Source organism: Kogia breviceps, chromosome 10 (genome assembly GCF_026419965.1).
Source record: "Kogia breviceps isolate mKogBre1 chromosome 10, mKogBre1 haplotype 1, whole genome shotgun sequence".
NCBI classification, from domain to species: Eukaryota; Metazoa; Chordata; class Mammalia; order Artiodactyla; family Physeteridae; genus Kogia; species Kogia breviceps.
In genome coordinates this window covers 47,833,067-47,851,654 of record NC_081319.1, presented here as the reverse complement: position 1 = coordinate 47,851,654, position 18,588 = coordinate 47,833,067, and the positions used below count along the sequence as shown (strand labels likewise).

Here is an 18,588-nt window from a genome sequence, read left to right as displayed (position 1 = left end):
TATATCATGCCACTCCCTTCTGGCATGCAAAGTTTCTGCATAAAAATCTGCTGATAGCCTTATAGGGGTTCCTGTATATATGACTCTTTGTTTTTCTCTTGCTGCTCTTAGAATTCTCTCTTTATCCTTCATTTTTGCCATTTTAATTGTAACATTTCTTGATGTGGGTCTCTTTGGGTTCATCTTGTTTGGGACTCTCTGAACTTCCTATACCTGGATATCTGCTTCCTTCTTCAGGTTCGGGAAGTTTTCAGCCATAATTTCATCAGTTACCTTTTCAATCCTTTTCTCTGTCTTTTCTCCTGGAACCCCTATAATGTGAATGTTGATATGCTTGATATTGTTTCAGAAGTCTCTAAAACTGTTCTCATTTAAAAAAAAAAAATCTGTTTTTTTCTTTGCTGTTCTGATTGGGTGATTTCTGTTATTCTACCTTCCAGATCACTTGTGCATTCTTTTCTATCAGCTAGTCTGCTGTTAATTCCTTCTAGTGTGTTTTTCATTTCAGTTATTGTATTTTTCATTTCTGACTGGTTCTTTTGTACATTTTCTAGTTCTTTTTTTAAAATTCTCACTGTGTTTATATATTTTTTTCCCTAATTTAGTTAGCATTCTTATTACTGATGCTTAGAACTCTCTATCTGGTAAATTAATTATTTCTCTTTCATTAGTTTTTTTTTTTTCAGGGGATTTCTCTGGTTCTTTCATGTAAGACAGACTCTTCTGTCTTCTCATTTTACTTAACTTTCTGTGTTTCTGTGAAATTAGGTGAAACAAGTTACCTGTCCCAATCTTGATGGGGTGTCCTTGCGTGAGAGCATTCCTATACAATCTGTGTGAGCCCAGTGGCTTTGGTGCGAGAGCTAGATCGGACATGAACATGAGTCACAGCTTCCCCCAGGGTGTGCTCACAGCTCTCACCTTAGTGGGAGGTGGGGCTGGAGATGGCGGGGTTAGAGCTAGAGCCAGGTGTGAGCCAGAGCTTCTCCTGTGCTCAGTAGCCAACACCACCCTGTTGGGAGCAGGGGTGTGTCTCAAGTTGCTGGAACAAAAGCCCTGAGGGTCGGGTCCAAGCCAGTTCTGTTTCTTCTAAGTATGTGCTCTCCTCCCTTCCAGGACTGGCACCCTTGCCACCCTTGCCCAGTCTGCTGCCTTTGCATCTCCAGCAATAGCCACCCTCAGATGCAGTGTCAGGTCTGTTGCCCAAGTGTGCACTCTCTGTAGCAATGGCAGCCTTCACCCTAGTGGGGAGCTGCGTCAGAGTTAGAGGGACTGGAGTGGGTGCTTGCTGTGGGCCAGGTCACATGCTGGGGTGGTCACAGGAAACCAGCCAGTGCCCCGGGTGGTTTCAGTCTGCTTCCTTTACTTTGTTTCCAGGAGTAGGCAAGTTTGTGCATGCTGTTCATCAGTGGAGCCCTCCTGTAAGTCCCACTGGTTTTCAAAGCAGCCAAGGGGACTCTTCTTCCTGGTGTTGGACTCCAGATCTGGGGTGCCCAATATGTGGTTTGAACCCCTCATTCCCCAGTGAGAATCTGTGAGCCCATGATTATCGCCCTCTTCTGTGTCCCCTCCTGTCGGCTTAGGTCCCAACATAATTTCTTCTCCTCCCTTCCTGCCCTACTCCTTGTGGATCTTTCTTTGTAGTCCTGATTGTAGAAGAGTTTTTCTGTGCATCTCCAGCTTGTTTTTAGTGAGAATTGCTCCACGTGTAGATGTGTTTTTTAAAAATTTATTTATTTATTTATTTGGCTGCACCAGGTCTTAATTGCCTCGTGTGGGATCTTCGGTTGTGGCATGTGGGATCTTTTAGTTGCAGCATGCAAACTCTTGGTTGCAGCAGGTGGTACCTAGTTCCCTGACCAGGGGTTGAACCTGGGCCCCCTGCATTGGGAGGACAGAGTCTTAGCCACTGGACCACCAGGGAACTCCCATAGATGTATTTTTGATGTGTTCGTGGGGATGTGAGCTCATTGTCCTCCTACTCTGCCATCTATTTTTTTTTTTTTTTTACTCTGCCATTTTGATCTCTTCCCTCTCTTCCAACTTATTCTTTTTCAAGATTGTGTTGTGTATTATGTGGGTCTCTTGAGTTTCCATATGTTAGGATCAGTTTTTCAATTTCTACAAAGAAGCCAGCTGGGATTCTGATAGGGATTTTTTTGAATCTTTGGATAAATTTGGACAGTATTGTCATCTTAACAGTGTTTTGTCTTCTGATCTGTGAACAACGAATGTCTTTCTATTTATTTAAACTTTTAATTTCCTCTAACAATGTTTTGTAGTTTTCATAGAATAAGTTTTGTTAAAGTCATACCTAAGTATTTTATTCTTTTTCATGTGATTGTAGATGGAATTGTTTTCTTAATTTTATTTTTGGTTTGTTCATTTTTACTATGTAGAAATGCCACTGATTTTTTTTTAAAGTAAAAAAAAAATTTCTTCTAGTTTTTTTGAGATATAATTGGTATATAGCACTGTATAAGTTTAGTGCAGACAGCATAATGATTTGACTTACATACATCATGAAACGATTATCACAGTAAGTTTAGTGAACGTCTGTTATCTCATTTAGATACAAAATTAAATAAATAGAAAAAGAATTTTTCTTTTGATGAAAATTCTTAGGATTTTCATCTTTCTTAACAATTTTTATATATAATGTACAACAGTGTTAATTATATTTATCAAGTTGTACACTATATCCCTAGTACTTATTTATCTTATAACTGGAAGTTTGTACCTTTGACTGCCTTCATCCAGTACCCACGACCCCTGCCTCTGGTAACCACAAATATGATACCTTTTCCTGGTCTGCTTGATCCTGACAGGCTCCACTGTGCAAATGTTCATGAGTCCTTTTCTCAGAAATCCAAAGATGATCCTAACTAACAGCATCTACTTGCACCATCCTTCTCACATCCCTCCTGAACAGTAATGTTCGTTATTTCAGTCTCTTGCCAGCGACTTCTGATGTCCCAGCAAATGGCATTGTCCCCAGCAGTGCTGAAAAGATACTCCCGAGGGCCCAGCAGTGATATATCCAACTAACGCAGACTTGCTTGCACTCTGCTGGGTGAACAGGAGTGATGCCTCCAGGCAAGTGGTATGCTGTCCATCCAGCCCAGGCCAAGGCTTCAAGGGAGCGAGGACGCCTTCAGATGGTAAAGAAGGAAGAAGAGGATGAAAGCTACACTTCAGTGCCAGCTGCCAGACCACAGACACTCAATCGTCCTGGCCAAGAGCTGTTCCGCCAGCTCTTCAGACAGCTTCGCTACCATGAGTCTTCTGGGCCTCTAGAGACTCTGAGCCGGCTCTGGGAGCTCTGCCGCTGGTGGCTGAGGCCAGATGTTCTTTCAAAGGCCCAGATCCTGGAGCTGCTGGTCCTGGAGCAGTTCCTGAGCATCCTGCCAGGGGAGCTTCGGACCTGGGTGCAGCTGCATCACCCTGAGAGTGGTGGGGACGTTGTGGCCTTGCTGGAGGAGCTACAGAGGGACTTCGATGGGACACCATGGAGGGTGAGTGTGAGCAAGCGTGCGGTGCCCAGTGAACTCTGCCTGCTCGTGAGCCTTCTTGCGGGTGGGTGTTGGGCCTCTGAACCTTCAACATGGAGGAAATCAGGAGAAGTCTTCCCTTCTCATTCCCATAGCACCTGAGCAGCTAAGAACTCGACCCTAAGCAAAGGACCATTTAGCAGGCAGCCCTTCCCTCTTTCCCAGAGGAATATAAGCTCCAGGAAGAAAAGAGTCTGCAAGTATCCATAAACAGTAATGAGGTTTTGGACACATTGACTTACAGTGCATAAAGTACATCTCCACATACCTAACTTGACTTGTACTGATCTGTAAAGTGGGGGTGGTATCTCTTGCTCATACATGGGAGAATTAGCGTCAGGATCCTTGGCTTCTAAGTACATCTTGAGACCTAGAAGAGCAGTCTACACAAACCATGTTACTTCTTTCTTAGTAAACTTTTGAGGATTTGTTCTTTGTGGGGGAGATGGGGAAGAAGAGTGGTGAGGGGCAGCCCAGGGCTAGGAAATTGGAAGATCACAATTTTAGACTGCATTCCACAACCTCGGTGTTCTTGCCAACATTGTGGTACCTTCAGAGCCTCAGTTTATTGAAAACAAAATGGAAAACTGATCTAACAATGAGAATTTGTTCGTTACATATTTGAGTGCCTACCATGTGCCCAGCCCTAGGCTTGGTGCTGGGAAACAGAGCTGACAGTCCCAGTGCAGGCAGTAGAGCAGTGGGTCAGTTAAAGTGCACTCTGTGTGCCCCTCTGCCCCACTCAGGCCAGCCTCTCAATACTTCTCCGTACCTTTGAGGTTTTTTTTTTTTAAAGAGCATTTATCATTTTTGTAGGCTTTTAAAAACTTTTATAAAGTATGTGTAATTCTACATGTATGATTCATGCATAAATGAAAGTTACTTTTAAGATTTCTGAAACATATTTGACATACTTCTCCCCTAAGTTTAATATAAAAATTAGATCAATCAATTAAAACATCTGAACATTGTCTACCAGCAATAAATGGTAGCAAATATTAAATAAGAAAACCTTTTGCCCAACATTGGGTAATATTTTTTAAAATCTAAAAGAACATTTATAGTTTTTACCAAAACTATGAGTTGTTCAAAATGACCTAAAGATAACTTTTAAAGCAAATAAGGTACGTAGTAGATACAAAATTGTGGCTTGGGTATATTCAAGTCAGTCAAGAGCTAGGTGTGTGGTTTAAAAATCCATGAAAACATTGCCAAACGAGCGGAAAGGTCCTACCTGGTTGAAAGCTAGTGAGAAATTAGAAAACAAAAAACAGAGCCTGGAAAAAAGCCTACCAGATTCTAAAAAACGAACAGAAATGCTCAAGATGCATATAAATTATAGTTTATCAAAATTACCAAAATGTGAGAAACAGGGGCCTGAGAAAGTTTGTCCTTAAACTCATTTGTCTATGCTTCCATATTGTTATGGTTTCTTTATTCTCCCTTTGGTAGGATTTGGAATAGGAGATAAATTGCTGTGATCACTTTATCTTCTTCAGTCTATAGCCCGGTATGAAGTACTTAATGGTCTCAGGCTAAGATTCGTCCATATCAGTGTAGAGAATGTCTTGGCCACAGGACCAGAAAAACCTGAAGTTCACTGGCTGTAGCTTCCTATACTCACTTTTGCATGGTATCAGGGATAGCCTTGCCTCCAGAGACCAGGACTGTTTGAAGTCCCAGCACAGAGACCGCCTTTCTCCAGGTCTCTACTTGGATGGGCACCTCCCTGTTTTTGCACCTGAGACTTCTTCTGTGATTCCATAGCTGACACTCACAGTTAGCATTGTCTCTCTAGTGGTGTTGCTGTTTTAGTCAGGTTTATAGTCTGGGAGCCTTCCTGCCTCTTTGAGGTCACTTTGCATATCATTACCTAGAGCAGTGCCGGATACTTGATAGATGTTATATGACTGCATCTCTGCTGTGAACCATTATCAGTTTAACTCTCAGGGATAAATTTCTTTTCTTATTTCTAAGTTCCTGGCTGGGGGTGGGGGCTGAGGGCTAGTGGGGAGGTATCCTGCAGCACCTGAGGCCTGACAGCAGTGCTGTCACTGACTTGCCAGTTGCTTTCCTATGTCAGGCAGGAATCTGGCTCCACCTGTCTCCCCATGGCCCACATTAGAGCCCAGGGAGGTGGAGGGGTGAGGGGATCCTCCCTGGGCTTTCTATTCCTCCTTTTCCCTCTGCCTGTAGGTAATAAAGGGCCCAGCTCACCGTTCCCTGGGCCTCTACCTTTTAGAGATTGGCCATGTGGCTTGTTCTGTGAGTTTGCTTTCTGATTCCCACAAGGATCCTCTCACAACATTTTCTTCTTGCCAGGACCCAGCCCCTGCCCAGAGCCCAGATGTGCATTGGATGGGCACAGGAGCCCTGCGAGCTGCACAGATATGGCCCCCTGCTTCACCTATCAGGAGCGGCTCGGCTCTGGGGGACCACCTGCAGCCTCCCTATGAAATAGGAGTGCGTGACTTCCTGGCTGGGCAACCCGGTACTTGCCGCCTGGCTCTAAGACCCCAGCCTATGCCACACTTCCCGAATTTCCTATAATGTTGTCTTTTCACCTTCTGTCCTCTCACGAGAATCCCTTCTGTCCTGGCCTTGAGCTCTGTGTCCTTTCTCTCCTGTGACCCATGTCTACCTAGCTTCTCCTCCCATTGTACCCCCCATTTCCTGACCCCAGCAGACACTGGGGAAATGTGAAATGGGTGTTTAAAACAGTCCATACTTGCCTGTGGGCCCAGGAGTCCTCCATGTGGGGGGAAGAGTGGGCTTCTCAGTGGGATACCAGAGCTGGGCTGCCCTCTCTCATGACTCTTTCTTCTTCAGATCCTCCTGCTGCACAGGTTCCTGCCCTTTCCCAGAGAGAGGGATGCTCAGGAGACCTGGTGACAGTCCAGCCTCAGGTGAGCCACAGGACCTTCAGTCCTTCCTAATGTCCCACTGTTGCTGCCTAATGGGGTAGCTGTAGCTCCCCCCATCCTGTGTCTTTCTGTCCAGTGACCTCACATCCCGAGACGCATGTCCCAGAGACCAGATTATCCCCCAGGAGCCCAGAGCTCTTCTGCTGGGTGATGATCTTCTCTTTCCCCTTTATCAGATCCATCCTGTACTCACTCAGAGCCAGCCTCATTCCCCTGCCCCCTCCTAAAAGCTGGGAGTTGTGGACTGGCTCTAAGGCATAGGACCGTGTTTTTTCAGGAGGCTGTGACTTTCAAGGATGTGGAGGTGACCTTTTCCCAGGATGAGTGGGGATGGCTGGACGCTTCTCAGAGGAACCTGTACAGGGATGTGATGCTAGAGAATTATGGGAACGTGGCTTCCTTGGGTAAGGCGTTGATATCCACATGCTTCTACCTACCTCTACTTCTGCCTTCTTAGTTTTCATTATGGTGCATAGAAAGGGGCCTGACCTGGGTTTAGGTCCTGTCTCTCTAACTACTAACCAAATCACTTAATCTTAATGCCTGTCATGCTGAGTTAATATAAAGATTAAAAGTCATATGTGCCAAGTTCCTAGTCCATTTAGTCATCCAAAAAAAAGTTGGCTGATTTAACCAGTTGACTTGTCATGTGGTTCTGGAGAATGCTAGCAATCCTTTTGTCTGTGGCTTCTCTCAGCCTCTCTTGTCTCTGCCTAGAGCTGTCAGAAATTCCTGTCTAGGCCTCCTGTCCTAACTTCCTCCACCTGCCTCCCTGGCTTTTCCTCCTCCCTACCAGGAGCTCAGGCCTGAGAGGGTCCTAGAGAGTAGTTCTGTGTGATTCATCTACCTTCCATTCACATCCCATTTTCTTCTCTTCTGCAGTGGGGCCGTTCACCAAACCTGCTCTGATCTCCTGGTTGGAGGCAAGGGAGCCGTGGGGCTTGAATGTCCAGGGAGCTCATCCTAAGGGGAGTCCAAGTGCTGCCCCTGCAGGTGAGTTCCAGAGAACTGACCAGGTCTTGCTCCTCCCGCATCTACTCTCCTCTTTCTTAAGGTGTTTTATACTAAGTAAATCATGGGGAACTTACTCCATTGTTTGCTGGAAGGAAGATTGTTAGCAGTGTTGCTAAGAAGTACTGGGTGCCTGGGCTTCTCCCCTCCAGACCGGCCTATTAGACGTTGGTTTCTGGTCCTGCCCCTTCCCCAGCAACCCTCTCATTAACAGCTCTTGCCCACTGGAGGGCTTCACTGTCCTTGTCAATTCACTGATGCTCCTCCTCAGCCCTGTGCTTCTCTCCCCTTCCCGCTCCTAGGAACCCTTGTCCCACTCCTGCTGCTCCTCTTTGCTTGGTCCTTCCCCCGTGGTAGGCTTGACCTCTAGCCCTTGCAGCCAGTCCTCCTAAGAGCCCCACCTCTCAGCTCTTGGAGACGTTCCTATCATGCTCTGTGTCATGATTCCTCTCCCCTCTCTTGCTGTTTAACACCCCCTTCTCAACCCTTTTTGTTTTTCACCTGGATGTGTACAGCTGGCTGCTGTACCCGTCTTGTTTCTCCTCTCCCTTTTCTGTCTGGAATACTCTTCCGTGTTTTGCCTTATCCCTGACTATTTTGTAAAGGTATTGGCAGTCAGGCAAAAGCCTTACCACCTAAGTTCACGACATTTTTTGGTCCCTTGGTGCTTTCTGCAGTTCCGAGTATGGGAAAAGAAAACATTCTCTTTCCTTTTTTTTTTTTTTTTTTGGCCACACCTAGTGGCTTGTGGGATCTCAGTTCCCCGACCAGGGATTGAACCCAGGCCATGACAGTGAAAGCCTGGAATCCTAACCACTAGGCCACCAGGGAACTCCCAAGAGTACATTTTCTTATGTTTTATTTGTGTCAGGAGATGAGCTCCATGTGAAAACAGACGACAAGTTCATCTTAAAACATGAACCTTTAGAAGAAGCTATGCCATCAGGATGTCATGGTGCAGCAAATGTTTCTGAGGGAACAGGGCTCAGAGAATCTTTTGCACAGAAGAGTAGGTTAAAGGAGCAATGTGGAAACCCCATACAAGTGAGAGTTAAGAAAGAAGAGACCAATTCCAGCCACAGGACAGGAAAAGACTGTGAAGAATCGGGAAGAAGTAATAGTCTTCATCTAAAACATATTACATGTTTGAGAGGACCCAGAAGAAAGCAGTCCCTTAAACATGGCTATGGCAAACACTTCAGAGGGAGTTCATACCACTGTGATTACAAGGAATATGGGAAAGGGCTTAGACGCGTGATTGGCGGGTTTAGCTTACATCAGAGAATTCATGCTGGACTGAAAGGGAAGGCAAAGGATGTGCACGGGAAGGACTTCAGCCTTAGTTCTCATCACCAACACGGGCAGAAACTTCACGTGGTGGGGACATCGTATAAGTGCAGTGACTGTGGGAGGACTTTCAGTCATAGCTCCCATCTTGCATGTCATCAGCGACTTCACACTCAAGAGAAGCCGTTTAAATGTAGGGCCTGTGGGAAAGCCTTCAGGTGGAGCTCGAACCGTGTGCGACATGAGAAAATTCACACTGGGTTGAAACCTTATAAATGCAGTTTATGTGACAAAGCTTTCCGACGCATGTCTGCCTACCGCCTGCACCAAGAAACTCATGCTAAGCAGAAATTTCTTGACTCTAATCAGGATGAAGAAGCTCTCACTTGTGGCTCAGGATTTGATCATCATTTGAGAGACCAAAGTGGGGAGAAACTCTTTGACTGCAGCCAGTGTAGGAAATCCTTCCATTGTAAGTCATATGTTCTTGAACATCAAAGGATTCACACCCAGGAGAAACCCTATAAATGCACCAAATGTAGGAAAACATTTAGGTGGAGGTCAAACTTCACTCGTCACATGAGAGTGCACCAGGAAGAGAAGGTCTGTGATCTAGACAAATGTAGAGAAGACTTTAGGCAAATCTCCAACTACAGTCAGCCCCAGAGTGCCCCGACTGTGGAGAAAGCTCTTTTGTGTCAGCAGTGTGGGAAGACCTTTAATCGAAAGAAAGCTCTCATTGATCATCAGAGAATTCACATAGGCGAGAAACCATACCGATGCAGCGAATGTGCAGAAGAGTTTCCTCATAGGTCGGCCTTTATCGTTCATAAGAGGCAGCATGCTGTCGAAAGAAAGCCTGAGGACGTGCCATCGTTTAGTCAGGACAGAGCATTCCAGGTTCCTCAGAGCAGTCACACCACAGAGGAACCCTACAAATGCAGCCAGTGTGGTAAAGCCTTCCGTAATCACTCATTCCTCCTTATCCATCAGAGAGTTCATACCAGAGAGAAGCCTTATAAGTGCAGGGAGTGCGGGAAGTCTTTCAGATGGAGTTCTAATCTCTCTCGACATCAGAGGATTCACTCTTTGGGAAAACCGTATGAGTACCATGAAAGTGAAGATGCTCCAAATCTGCAGTCACAAATCCTCACTGGTGCAAAACCTTTTTGGTGCCAAGAATGTGGGAAAAGCTTTACACGTAAAAGAAGTCTTTTAGATCATAAGGGAATACACAGTGGAGAGAAGCGCTATAAATGTAATCTGTGTGGGAAATCTTATGACAGAAATTACCGCCTTGTTAATCATCAGAGAATCCACACGAAAGAGAGACCATTTAAATGTCAGTGGTGTGGGAAAGATTTCATTGGAAGACATACTCTCTGTATTCATCAGAGAAAACACACCAGAGTGGCCCAGTCTGAATGCAGTGTGGCTGGGTTGTCTTCTCGCCAGGATACAGGGGTGATTTTACAGGAATTAAAACCAAGTGAGGAGAAGCCTCTTGAAGATTGTGAGAAAACTTGTGATCAGAACTCCAGACTCACTGGGCTCCAGGACATACCCACTGGGAGAAAGTGCCACAAATGTATCACGTGTGGGAAAACTTTTAACAAGAGCTCACAACTCATTAGCCACAAGAGATTTCATACTCGAGAGAGGCCCTTCAAATGCAGAGAGTGTGGGAAGACCTTCAGGTGGTCTTCAAATTTGGCTCGGCATATGAAAAACCATACTAGAGATTAGCTTGGGGTCTGATAGTGTGGGGAGGGGGTCCTGGCTACCCTGCTAGAGAACCCCTGATTGTAGGCAGTGTGGGGCAGACCTTCACAGAGGGCCCAGCCCTTTCTATTTTGGAAGCTAGTGGCAGAGAACCCTGAAGATTCAAAAATGCAGGGCACACACCCCCATCATACTGCTGGAAAATGACATGCTGGGGAAGAGCAGCGACGTGTTTCAGAAGGAAGCTTGGGCCCCTAGGAGTGGTCTTTGCACAATGGCCTGGAGCTCCCCCAGGCAGATCTCCTTCTATAACTCTAAAGGGAGAGACCATTGCCCTTGGTTCAACAGAATGTCCGTGGCATGGTGGGCTGTAGCTGTTGGGAAGGGGCCAGTTGGATTCTAAGTTTCCTTCTGAGTTTGGCTTGTGATGGTGCCTAGTCGGTTTGACCTTAAAAGCACCAGCAGCAGCAAGAACTAGTTTCTCCAATGCCTCCAGGGGAGTTCTGGCTGTGGCTTCAGTCTTCACAGCTGACTTTGGATGTTTGCCATGGGCGTAGAGTTGTCTCAGCTGCGAGTGGAGAACAGGGTACTGGGCTTGATCACCTGGAGAATGAAGCTCAACCAGTGCCCCATCGCCATCTCCATCCCACAGGCCTGTATGGGCAGCAGCGGTTCATCTGCTAAACAGAAATGTGCTGAGCATCTCTCATATGCCAGGTACTGTTGTGTGTGCCAGAGACCCAGCAGTGAGTGGAACAAAAAAGTCTGCCATCTTGGATCTTTACAGACAATAAACAAATGAGATATATATAGTATTTTGGATGATGATATGTGTTGTGAACAAAATGAATCAGAGTAGAGTGAGAGGTAATGCTGGATTGGGAGGTAGGTTGAGATTTTAAATGGGCTGGTCAGAGAGGGCCTCAACTGAGAAGGTGAGATTTGAATAAAGACCCAAAGGAGATCATGGAGGAAGCCCTATAGGTCCCTAGATGCTACATAGGACCCTTCACAGGAGGTAGGGTCTTGTCTGGTCTTCTAGGGGATGGCAAGTAGGCCCCTGAGCCAGAGTGGAGTGAGCCAGCTGGAAGTGAGGAACCCAGAAAGGTGGAGGGCCAAGGCGTATGAGCATCGTGGGTACTCACTGGGGCTTGGCTACCTCAAAGGGAGGCAGGGGGCTTTTGGACAGTCTTGAGTTGAGGATTATTGTGGTCTGAATCTGGACCCTTATAGAATGTAATTCAGATTCAGAGTCCCATGTCTTGAGGGCCCAGGGTCATGGCAAGGGCCTTGGAGTTGTCAGATCTGCATTCCAGGCTTGGTGTGTCTCTTCTTGGCAGGATGATCTTGAGTGAGTCACTGAACATCAGCATCTATTTCCTTGTGTGTGAAATTAGAGTAGCTGGCTATGCTACCTGGATATTGGGATTGGTGAAAAGAAGGCTTGGTTTACTAAGATTCTGGGTTAGGGGTCTGATCTCTAGACCAGAGCCTTCACAGAGCTGCAGCTCCCGTGTCAGTTGATGCTACAAGCACAGAAATACTCCTTTACTGTCTATATTTTTCATCCTCCTACTCCTTGTGTGCCACCTGGTACCTCATAGAGTTCCTGCCCCAATAGGGGTGTTTCTACTGCCATTTTATTTTATTTTATTTTATTTTATTTATTTAATTTTTTTTTTGCGTTACATGGGCCTCTCACTGTTGTGGCCTCTCCCGTTGCGGAGCACAGGCTCCGGACGCACAGGCTCAGCAGCCATGGCTCACGGGCCCAGCTGCTCTGCGGCATGTGGGATCTTCCCGGACCGGGGCATGAACCCGTGTCCCCTGCATCGGCAGGCGGATTCTCAACCACTGCGCCACCAGGGAAGCCCCATCTACTGCCATTTTAATAAAATGATATATATTCATTTTTAAACATTCAAATCAAATTTTAAAAACTAAATGGAGTAAAAATCAACAGAAATCCCTCTATACTGAGGTAAGCCTTGAATATTTGGGGATAGTGCTGATGTAGTCTGTTCAGTAACCTGAGTTTTAAAATAATTTTAATTATATAAGTAGTATGTGATTATTATAGAAATATTAGTAAATGCAGATCAGCTAAAAGGAAAAGTCTGACTACTTGGAGCTAACTACTAAACATTTTGGTGTAATCAGTGTTGGGTTTAACTTCATTGCCCTTGCCTGAATGCCCCTGGGCGGACCTGCCTTGTGCTGTCTCCCTTCCCCTTCATGCAGAGTGCCACACTCTTGTCCAAGCTGGCCCAGGTCCTCACTCTTATAAGTCCCAGCCTTCCCTGACCTGTGTGCCTCTAAGCCCTCTCCCCAGGTCCCACCTCTCCTAATGCCTGTTAGGTGTTGTCTGGGTTTCCAAAAGTTATTCCCACTACTGCAGCCAGACTAAGTACTTTGGAAGCCAGGTTTGGGTGCTTATTTATCCTTTGGCTGGGCAGAGTAGATTTTGCACAGAGTTGCCTCTTTTAAGGAATGTAGAACTGGATTTATTATTTCAGCTAAGTCAGGATTGGAAGTTTTTGAAGGGGTCTGTGAGTGAAATGTTGACTAGAGACCGCCCACAAGTGCGCCTGCTAATTGGGAGCCCAGCCATGGGTGGTTCCGAGTCATAGGGCGCTCAGACAGTTTTTGACTGCCCCAGCTATCAGTGCTCACCTCACACCCCATCCTGGCCTGGAGAACATACCCCATATTCCAGCCCTGCCCCGCCTTCTCGCCGCTTCCTAGGAAGAACTGAAGTTAGGGCTAGCGGGAGCCAGTTGGGCTGGGACTCCATGGAGAGGAGTGGGTATCAGGAGGTCTTTCAGGCAGGTGTTTAGTCTCACCCTTGCTGACAGAGATTGTCAGCCCAGACAGAGGCATGTGCAGAGAAGAAAGCTCAGGAAATGTAAATTGATATGGACCGTCTTGCACTCACAAAGTTGGCAAATTTTTAAAAGCCATTGTGTGGTAAGTGTATGGCACATGGGAACTCACGGCCATGGGAGTGGAAATTGTGACAACTACCGTGCCAAGCAATTTGCAACATCTTGTAAAATTGTGTATACTCTACCACTTAGAATTCTACTCTTGGATAAACCCTAGAATAACTCCATGTGAAGAAGGAAATGTGTATATGACTGTTCATTGCAGCACTGTGTAGATAGTAAGACTGGGAGAAGCCTAATTTTCCATCAACAGAAGAACGGGTAAATAAATGGGTTGTTTGGTACTTTGGGAAGTGAACATGAAAGAGCTAGAGTTACATCTGTCAACACAGATGAATCAGAAATGATGCTGAGAAAGTTGCGGAAGCTACAAATACCATTTATGTAAAGTTAAACATACTGTGTATCTGTGGGCACATTATTTAAACTTACTTGTGTTTCACTTTTTCTGTAAAATGAGATAGTAGTGCCAACCTCACAGGGTGATGGGGGGAGGGGGACAGTTAATGAATTATTGCATGTAAAGTGCTTAGAATAGTGGCTGGCATGTAAGCCTTGTTGGCATATAGTAAACAGTGTTACTGTTTTATACAATAATATATTTCCTGTGGATTCAAATTATATGAAGTGAAGAGTGTAAAATCATGTGTTAGAATGAGGTGTGAAAGCCATGCTCTGCCTTCCCAGAGCAGGAGTTGCTGATAAAATCACGGAGGGTACATGGAGGCTTCCATTGTGTTTTATTTCTTTTAAGAAGTTGATGTAGATGGGTCAGCATGTTGATTTAATGGGATAAATGGTGGGTTCTTTTTTAACTGTTTGTTTAAAATATCTCAAAATAAAAATATTTTTGAGCATGGGCTCTGCCATTTTACGATTTTATAGAAATCCTGGCTCTGCCATTTATGTGATGTTTCTTAGAGCGAGCCACTACATCTCTCAAGGCTTCAGGTTCCTCACCTGCAAAAATCAGGAGCAACACAGATGGCTCTTAGTAAAGGAGTGGTTAAACAGGTCTGATACATCTATGATAGAGAACTGGGCAGCAGTTAAAAAGAATGGGAATGTTCTCCATGTATTGACACATGATCCCCAAGGCCTGCAGTTTATAGGAAATTATAAGCTCCATTTCCTTTCATTCGTCCTTGTCTAAAAATAACAAGTGATGCCAGAAGCTGTAGCCTTATAAGTTTAATGAAGAAGTGGGAGCCTGTGAATGGAAGATGCCTAGTCATCCATTCCACTTTTTTAGGTTGGTGAGTAAATAGGTTTACATACCAAATGCCCCACCTTTTAAGTTAATGCTAACCCAGCTAAGAAGAGTGAAGAGGTTTTGTGTCGGCAGGTTCTAGTCAGGAGCCAGAAACCATATTAGTTAATTTAACAAAAAACTTGTAAAGAATTGTTCACTAGATCTGTCTAAGTAACTATAAAGGCAAAAAGAGAAGGCTAAGTTATCATGGAGGAAGTAAGTGTGAGAAGGAGCTACCACCCAGGACTGGAGGAGCTGTGATAGAATCTGGCCTCATTTTGGATGTTTGACCACTGACAGCTTTCAAGCCCTGTCCCCATTTTGCCTCACATCTGGGCAAGCTGATAAGAAATCCCAAGCACACCCTCTCAGCTCTGAAGGGGAAGTTTATGCAGATCCTGGCCTTTTTTTGTTGCACTGGAATCCTCACCCCTAACCACAATAAAAACCAGAGCCACTCACCCCTCCTTTATCAAGGCAAACCAACTGGCTTTGGTACCTGTCCTGCTCTCCCCACAGAGCCTCATTATATGAATAATAAACTTTTTCATAACCTCTTGATGTGTGTGTTGTCATTATAGTTTCAACATCTGAACCAGTTTGGGGTGGTGGTATCATATTGATCCCGCCTCCACAGGGCAAGATACAAAGCAGAAACAAGGAGAAACGGTTAGAATCGTTAAAAGGTTAGACATTGGAAGAGAGCCCCTGTGGAACTGAGCTCAGACCTATGAGGAGGAGAGCACTGCTGGGCTGGTGCTAGTGTCTGAACTCGGGGGGAAGGGCCCCATGTAGGCAAAACTGCAAGCTGGACTCTGCTGCTACCAGAAGGAATTGCCACTCCTGGGGTGAAGAAGCTTTGGGAACAGGAAGCAATGCCCACAAAAACCAGGAAGGAACAAGCCCTCTCTTCCTCCTTGTATTAGGATTCTCTGGAGAATCAATCAATAGAAAAAATATATATGAAGAGAGAAAGAACAAGGAATTGGCTCATATGATTATAGAGGCTGGCAAGTCCAAAATCTGCAGAGTGGGCCAGCAGGTTGGAGACCCAGGAGAGCCCATGTTCCAGTTCCACCCAAAGGCTGTTTGCTGTAGAACCTGGAAGAGCTGAGGTTGCAGGTGAAGTCTGAAGGCAGTCTGCTGGAGAATTCTTTCTTGCCTGGGTTGGCCAGTCTTTCTGTTCTATTCTGGCTGATTAGAAGAGGCCTGCCCTCATTATGGAGAGTAATCTATTTCACTCACAGTCCACCAGTTTAAATGTTAATCTCATCCAAAAAACACCCTTACAGAAATACCCAGAATAACATCTGACCAAATGTCAGGGGCTCAGACAAGTTGACACACAAAATTAATTATTACACTCCTCGAACATTGCAGCTTTCCTCTTGCATTCCTTGATTGCAGAACCTAATGGAACCAGCGGGCAAAGCAGAGATGTGGATTGCGGAATTCAACCCCGTCATCACAAAACAACTATAGGAGGGCAGGTTTGAAGCAGAGAGACAATAAGCTAAAAAAAATTTGTGACTTTAACAAAACATAGCAGAATCCCAGTTTGCCTCAAATGGAGCAGTGACTTGGATAAATCCCCAACAGAGCACAGGGAAAACCAGACAGCGAAGTCCTGTAGCCCTGAATTTGAAAAGAATCTTCCAATTAAAAAGACAAGGATGCCTCCATTTAACTTCATGGTTGAGCTGTCTTTGTTGCCCAAATGACCTGGGAGCACATCAGTTCGTGCCGTTCACAATTAAATCTGTATGAGTTAGGTAAGGCAAGGAGAATATGCATCTAGGTCTACTGGTTAAGATTCATAGGCTATTAATGTTGTTTCAACAGATGGGTTACTATTTCTGTGAATCAAAGAATCTGATAAATATACTGGGTAGAGGTAGAAAACATTTGTCTTAAGTATGGATGTTTTCCCTCTGCAATTCTAGATTTGAATGAGAGCAGAAAACAGACTGCCTGCCCTCAGATACATCATTGTGGTTTATTTAAAATGGCTGTGGAAGATTCTCCCTTGGTGGGAAAGAGTCCAAGGAGTCATTATGTACATAAACCAATACTAAATATTGAAATCAGCAACCCAAGAGAAATATAGTTTTAGATTAGTGCAAACATTTCCACATACTAGTTGTACACATGAATCTTATTCATATAGAAATATAAAGTTGTTGGGAAAATCCACAAGTTTTCCTTCTTTTTGGTCCATTTACAATTAAAATAATTATATACATTTAAGGTTCTATCATCAGATCCACAGCTTCTATCATCAGATCCACAGCTGAGAAGCTCATTCTACCAAGGTGCAGTCTAATGTGAACATAAGCAGAAACTTTTATATGTTAAAACAGAGAAACAAGTAGCAGTTATACATAAGAAGAAAGTCTGGTTGGAGTCCTAAGAGCAAGCATGGTGGCTACAGTGTCATCAGAAGGAGCTATGTTAGGTAAGTCTTACTACTATGATTTTTTTTTTTTTTTTTTTTTGCTGTACGTGGGCCTCTCACTGTTGTGGCCTCTCCCGTTGCAGAGCACAGGCTCCGGACGCGCAGGCTCAGCGGCCATGGCTCACGGGCCCAGCTGCTCTGCGGCATGTGGGATCTTCCCAGACCGGGGCACGAACCCATGTCCCCTGCATCGGCAGGCAGACTCTCAACCACTATGCCACCAGGGAAGCCCACTACTATGATTTTAATTGTATGAGGTGGATTGAAGAAGAATGTTCCAATTGGTAAGCCTTGGTCACTAGTACTAGAGTAATCCAATGTCCAATAACAGGTGGTGTTTTCCTGTCCTCAAATGTTTCATTCACATGCTATGAAGCTTCAACCGTAGGATGACTTTTAACTTATCATTGGTCACATTAGTTGGAGCTGGCAATCATTCATTCATGGGAATCGTTTTTTTTTTTGGCCGCATGTGGCTTGTGGGATCTTGGTTCCCTGACCAGGGATCGAACCTGGGCCCTCGGCAATGAAAGTGCAGAGTCCTAACCACTGGACCACCAGGGAATTCCTGGGAATCTTTTTTTAATAAATTGAGGCAGCATTGGTTTATAACGTTATATAAGGTTCATGTGTGCAACACTATAATTCTGTATATACTACATTGTGCTCACCACCAAAAGTCTAGTTTCTATCCATCACCATACAGTGATTGATTATAATAAGTGCAATTATAATTCAATCCAGGAGAAAAATTCCTCCTCCCCACCCCCACTGGATACTTTTTTTTTTTTGAAGTCCTTTTTAAAAAATGTTTGGTAGAATTCACCAGTGAAGGCATCTGGTCCTGGACTTTTGTTTTTTGGGAGTTTTTTGATTACTGTTTAAAATCTTGCTAGTGATCAGTCTATTCAGATTTTCTGATTTTTCATGATTCAGTCTTAGAAAGTTATACTATTTAAGAATTTATCCATTTCTTCTAGGTTGTCCAATTTGTTGGTGTATAGCTGTTCAAACTAGTCTCATAATCCCTTGTATTTCTGTGGTATCTGTTGTACTTCTCCTTTGTTTCTGATTTATTGAACCTTTTCTTTTTTTGTGAGTCTAGCTAAATTTTAATTTTGTTTATCTTTTCAAAGAAACAGCTCTTAGTGTCATTGATCTTTTCATTCTCTTTTTAACTCTATTTCATTTATTTCCACCCTGATTTTTTTCATTTCCTTCCTTCTACTGACTTTGGGCTTCATTTGTTCTTTTTCTAGTTTCTTTAGGTGAAAGATTAGGTTGAGATTTTTCTCATTTCTTGAGGTAGGCCTGTATTGCTATAAACTTCCCTGTTAGTACTGCTTTCACTGCATCCCATAGATTTTGGTATGTCATATTTTTATTTTCATTTGTCTTGGTATTTTTTAAAAACAAATTTATTTATTTATTTTTGGCTGCA

General features: G+C 44.4%; 1 protein-coding gene and 1 non-coding gene across 8 annotated transcripts in view; one reads left to right on the top strand and one right to left on the bottom strand.

Annotated features, from left to right (window-relative positions):
- Positions 1-15,249, top strand: part of ZNF445 (zinc finger protein 445) — a 42,699-nt gene extending 27,450 nt beyond the window's left edge. For 4 of the 7 annotated variants that reach the window (XM_067005652.1, XM_067005648.1, XM_067005649.1 and 1 more), the window contains 6 exons: positions 2,951-3,515; positions 5,874-6,042; positions 6,381-6,457; positions 6,753-6,879; positions 7,358-7,468; positions 8,358-15,249. In XM_067005652.1, the coding sequence (XP_066861753.1) occupies positions 3,087-3,515; positions 5,874-6,042; positions 6,381-6,457; positions 6,753-6,879; positions 7,358-7,468; positions 8,358-10,519 (3,075 nt within the window). In that variant the 5' untranslated portion in view covers positions 2,951-3,086 and the 3' untranslated portion in view covers positions 10,520-15,249. Of the gene's footprint in view, positions 1-2,828; positions 3,516-5,873; positions 6,043-6,380; positions 6,458-6,752; positions 6,880-7,357; positions 7,469-8,357 lie in introns of all 7 variants that reach the window. The other 3 variants (XM_067005653.1, XM_067005651.1, XM_067005654.1) reach the window with 3 other exon arrangements.
- Positions 15,250-17,638: 2,389 nt separating this feature from the next.
- Positions 17,639-17,711, bottom strand: TRNAE-UUC (transfer RNA glutamic acid (anticodon UUC)). The gene has a single exon. It is a non-coding gene; the product is annotated as a tRNA-Glu (tRNA).
- Between the last annotated feature and the right edge of the window lie 877 nt (positions 17,712-18,588).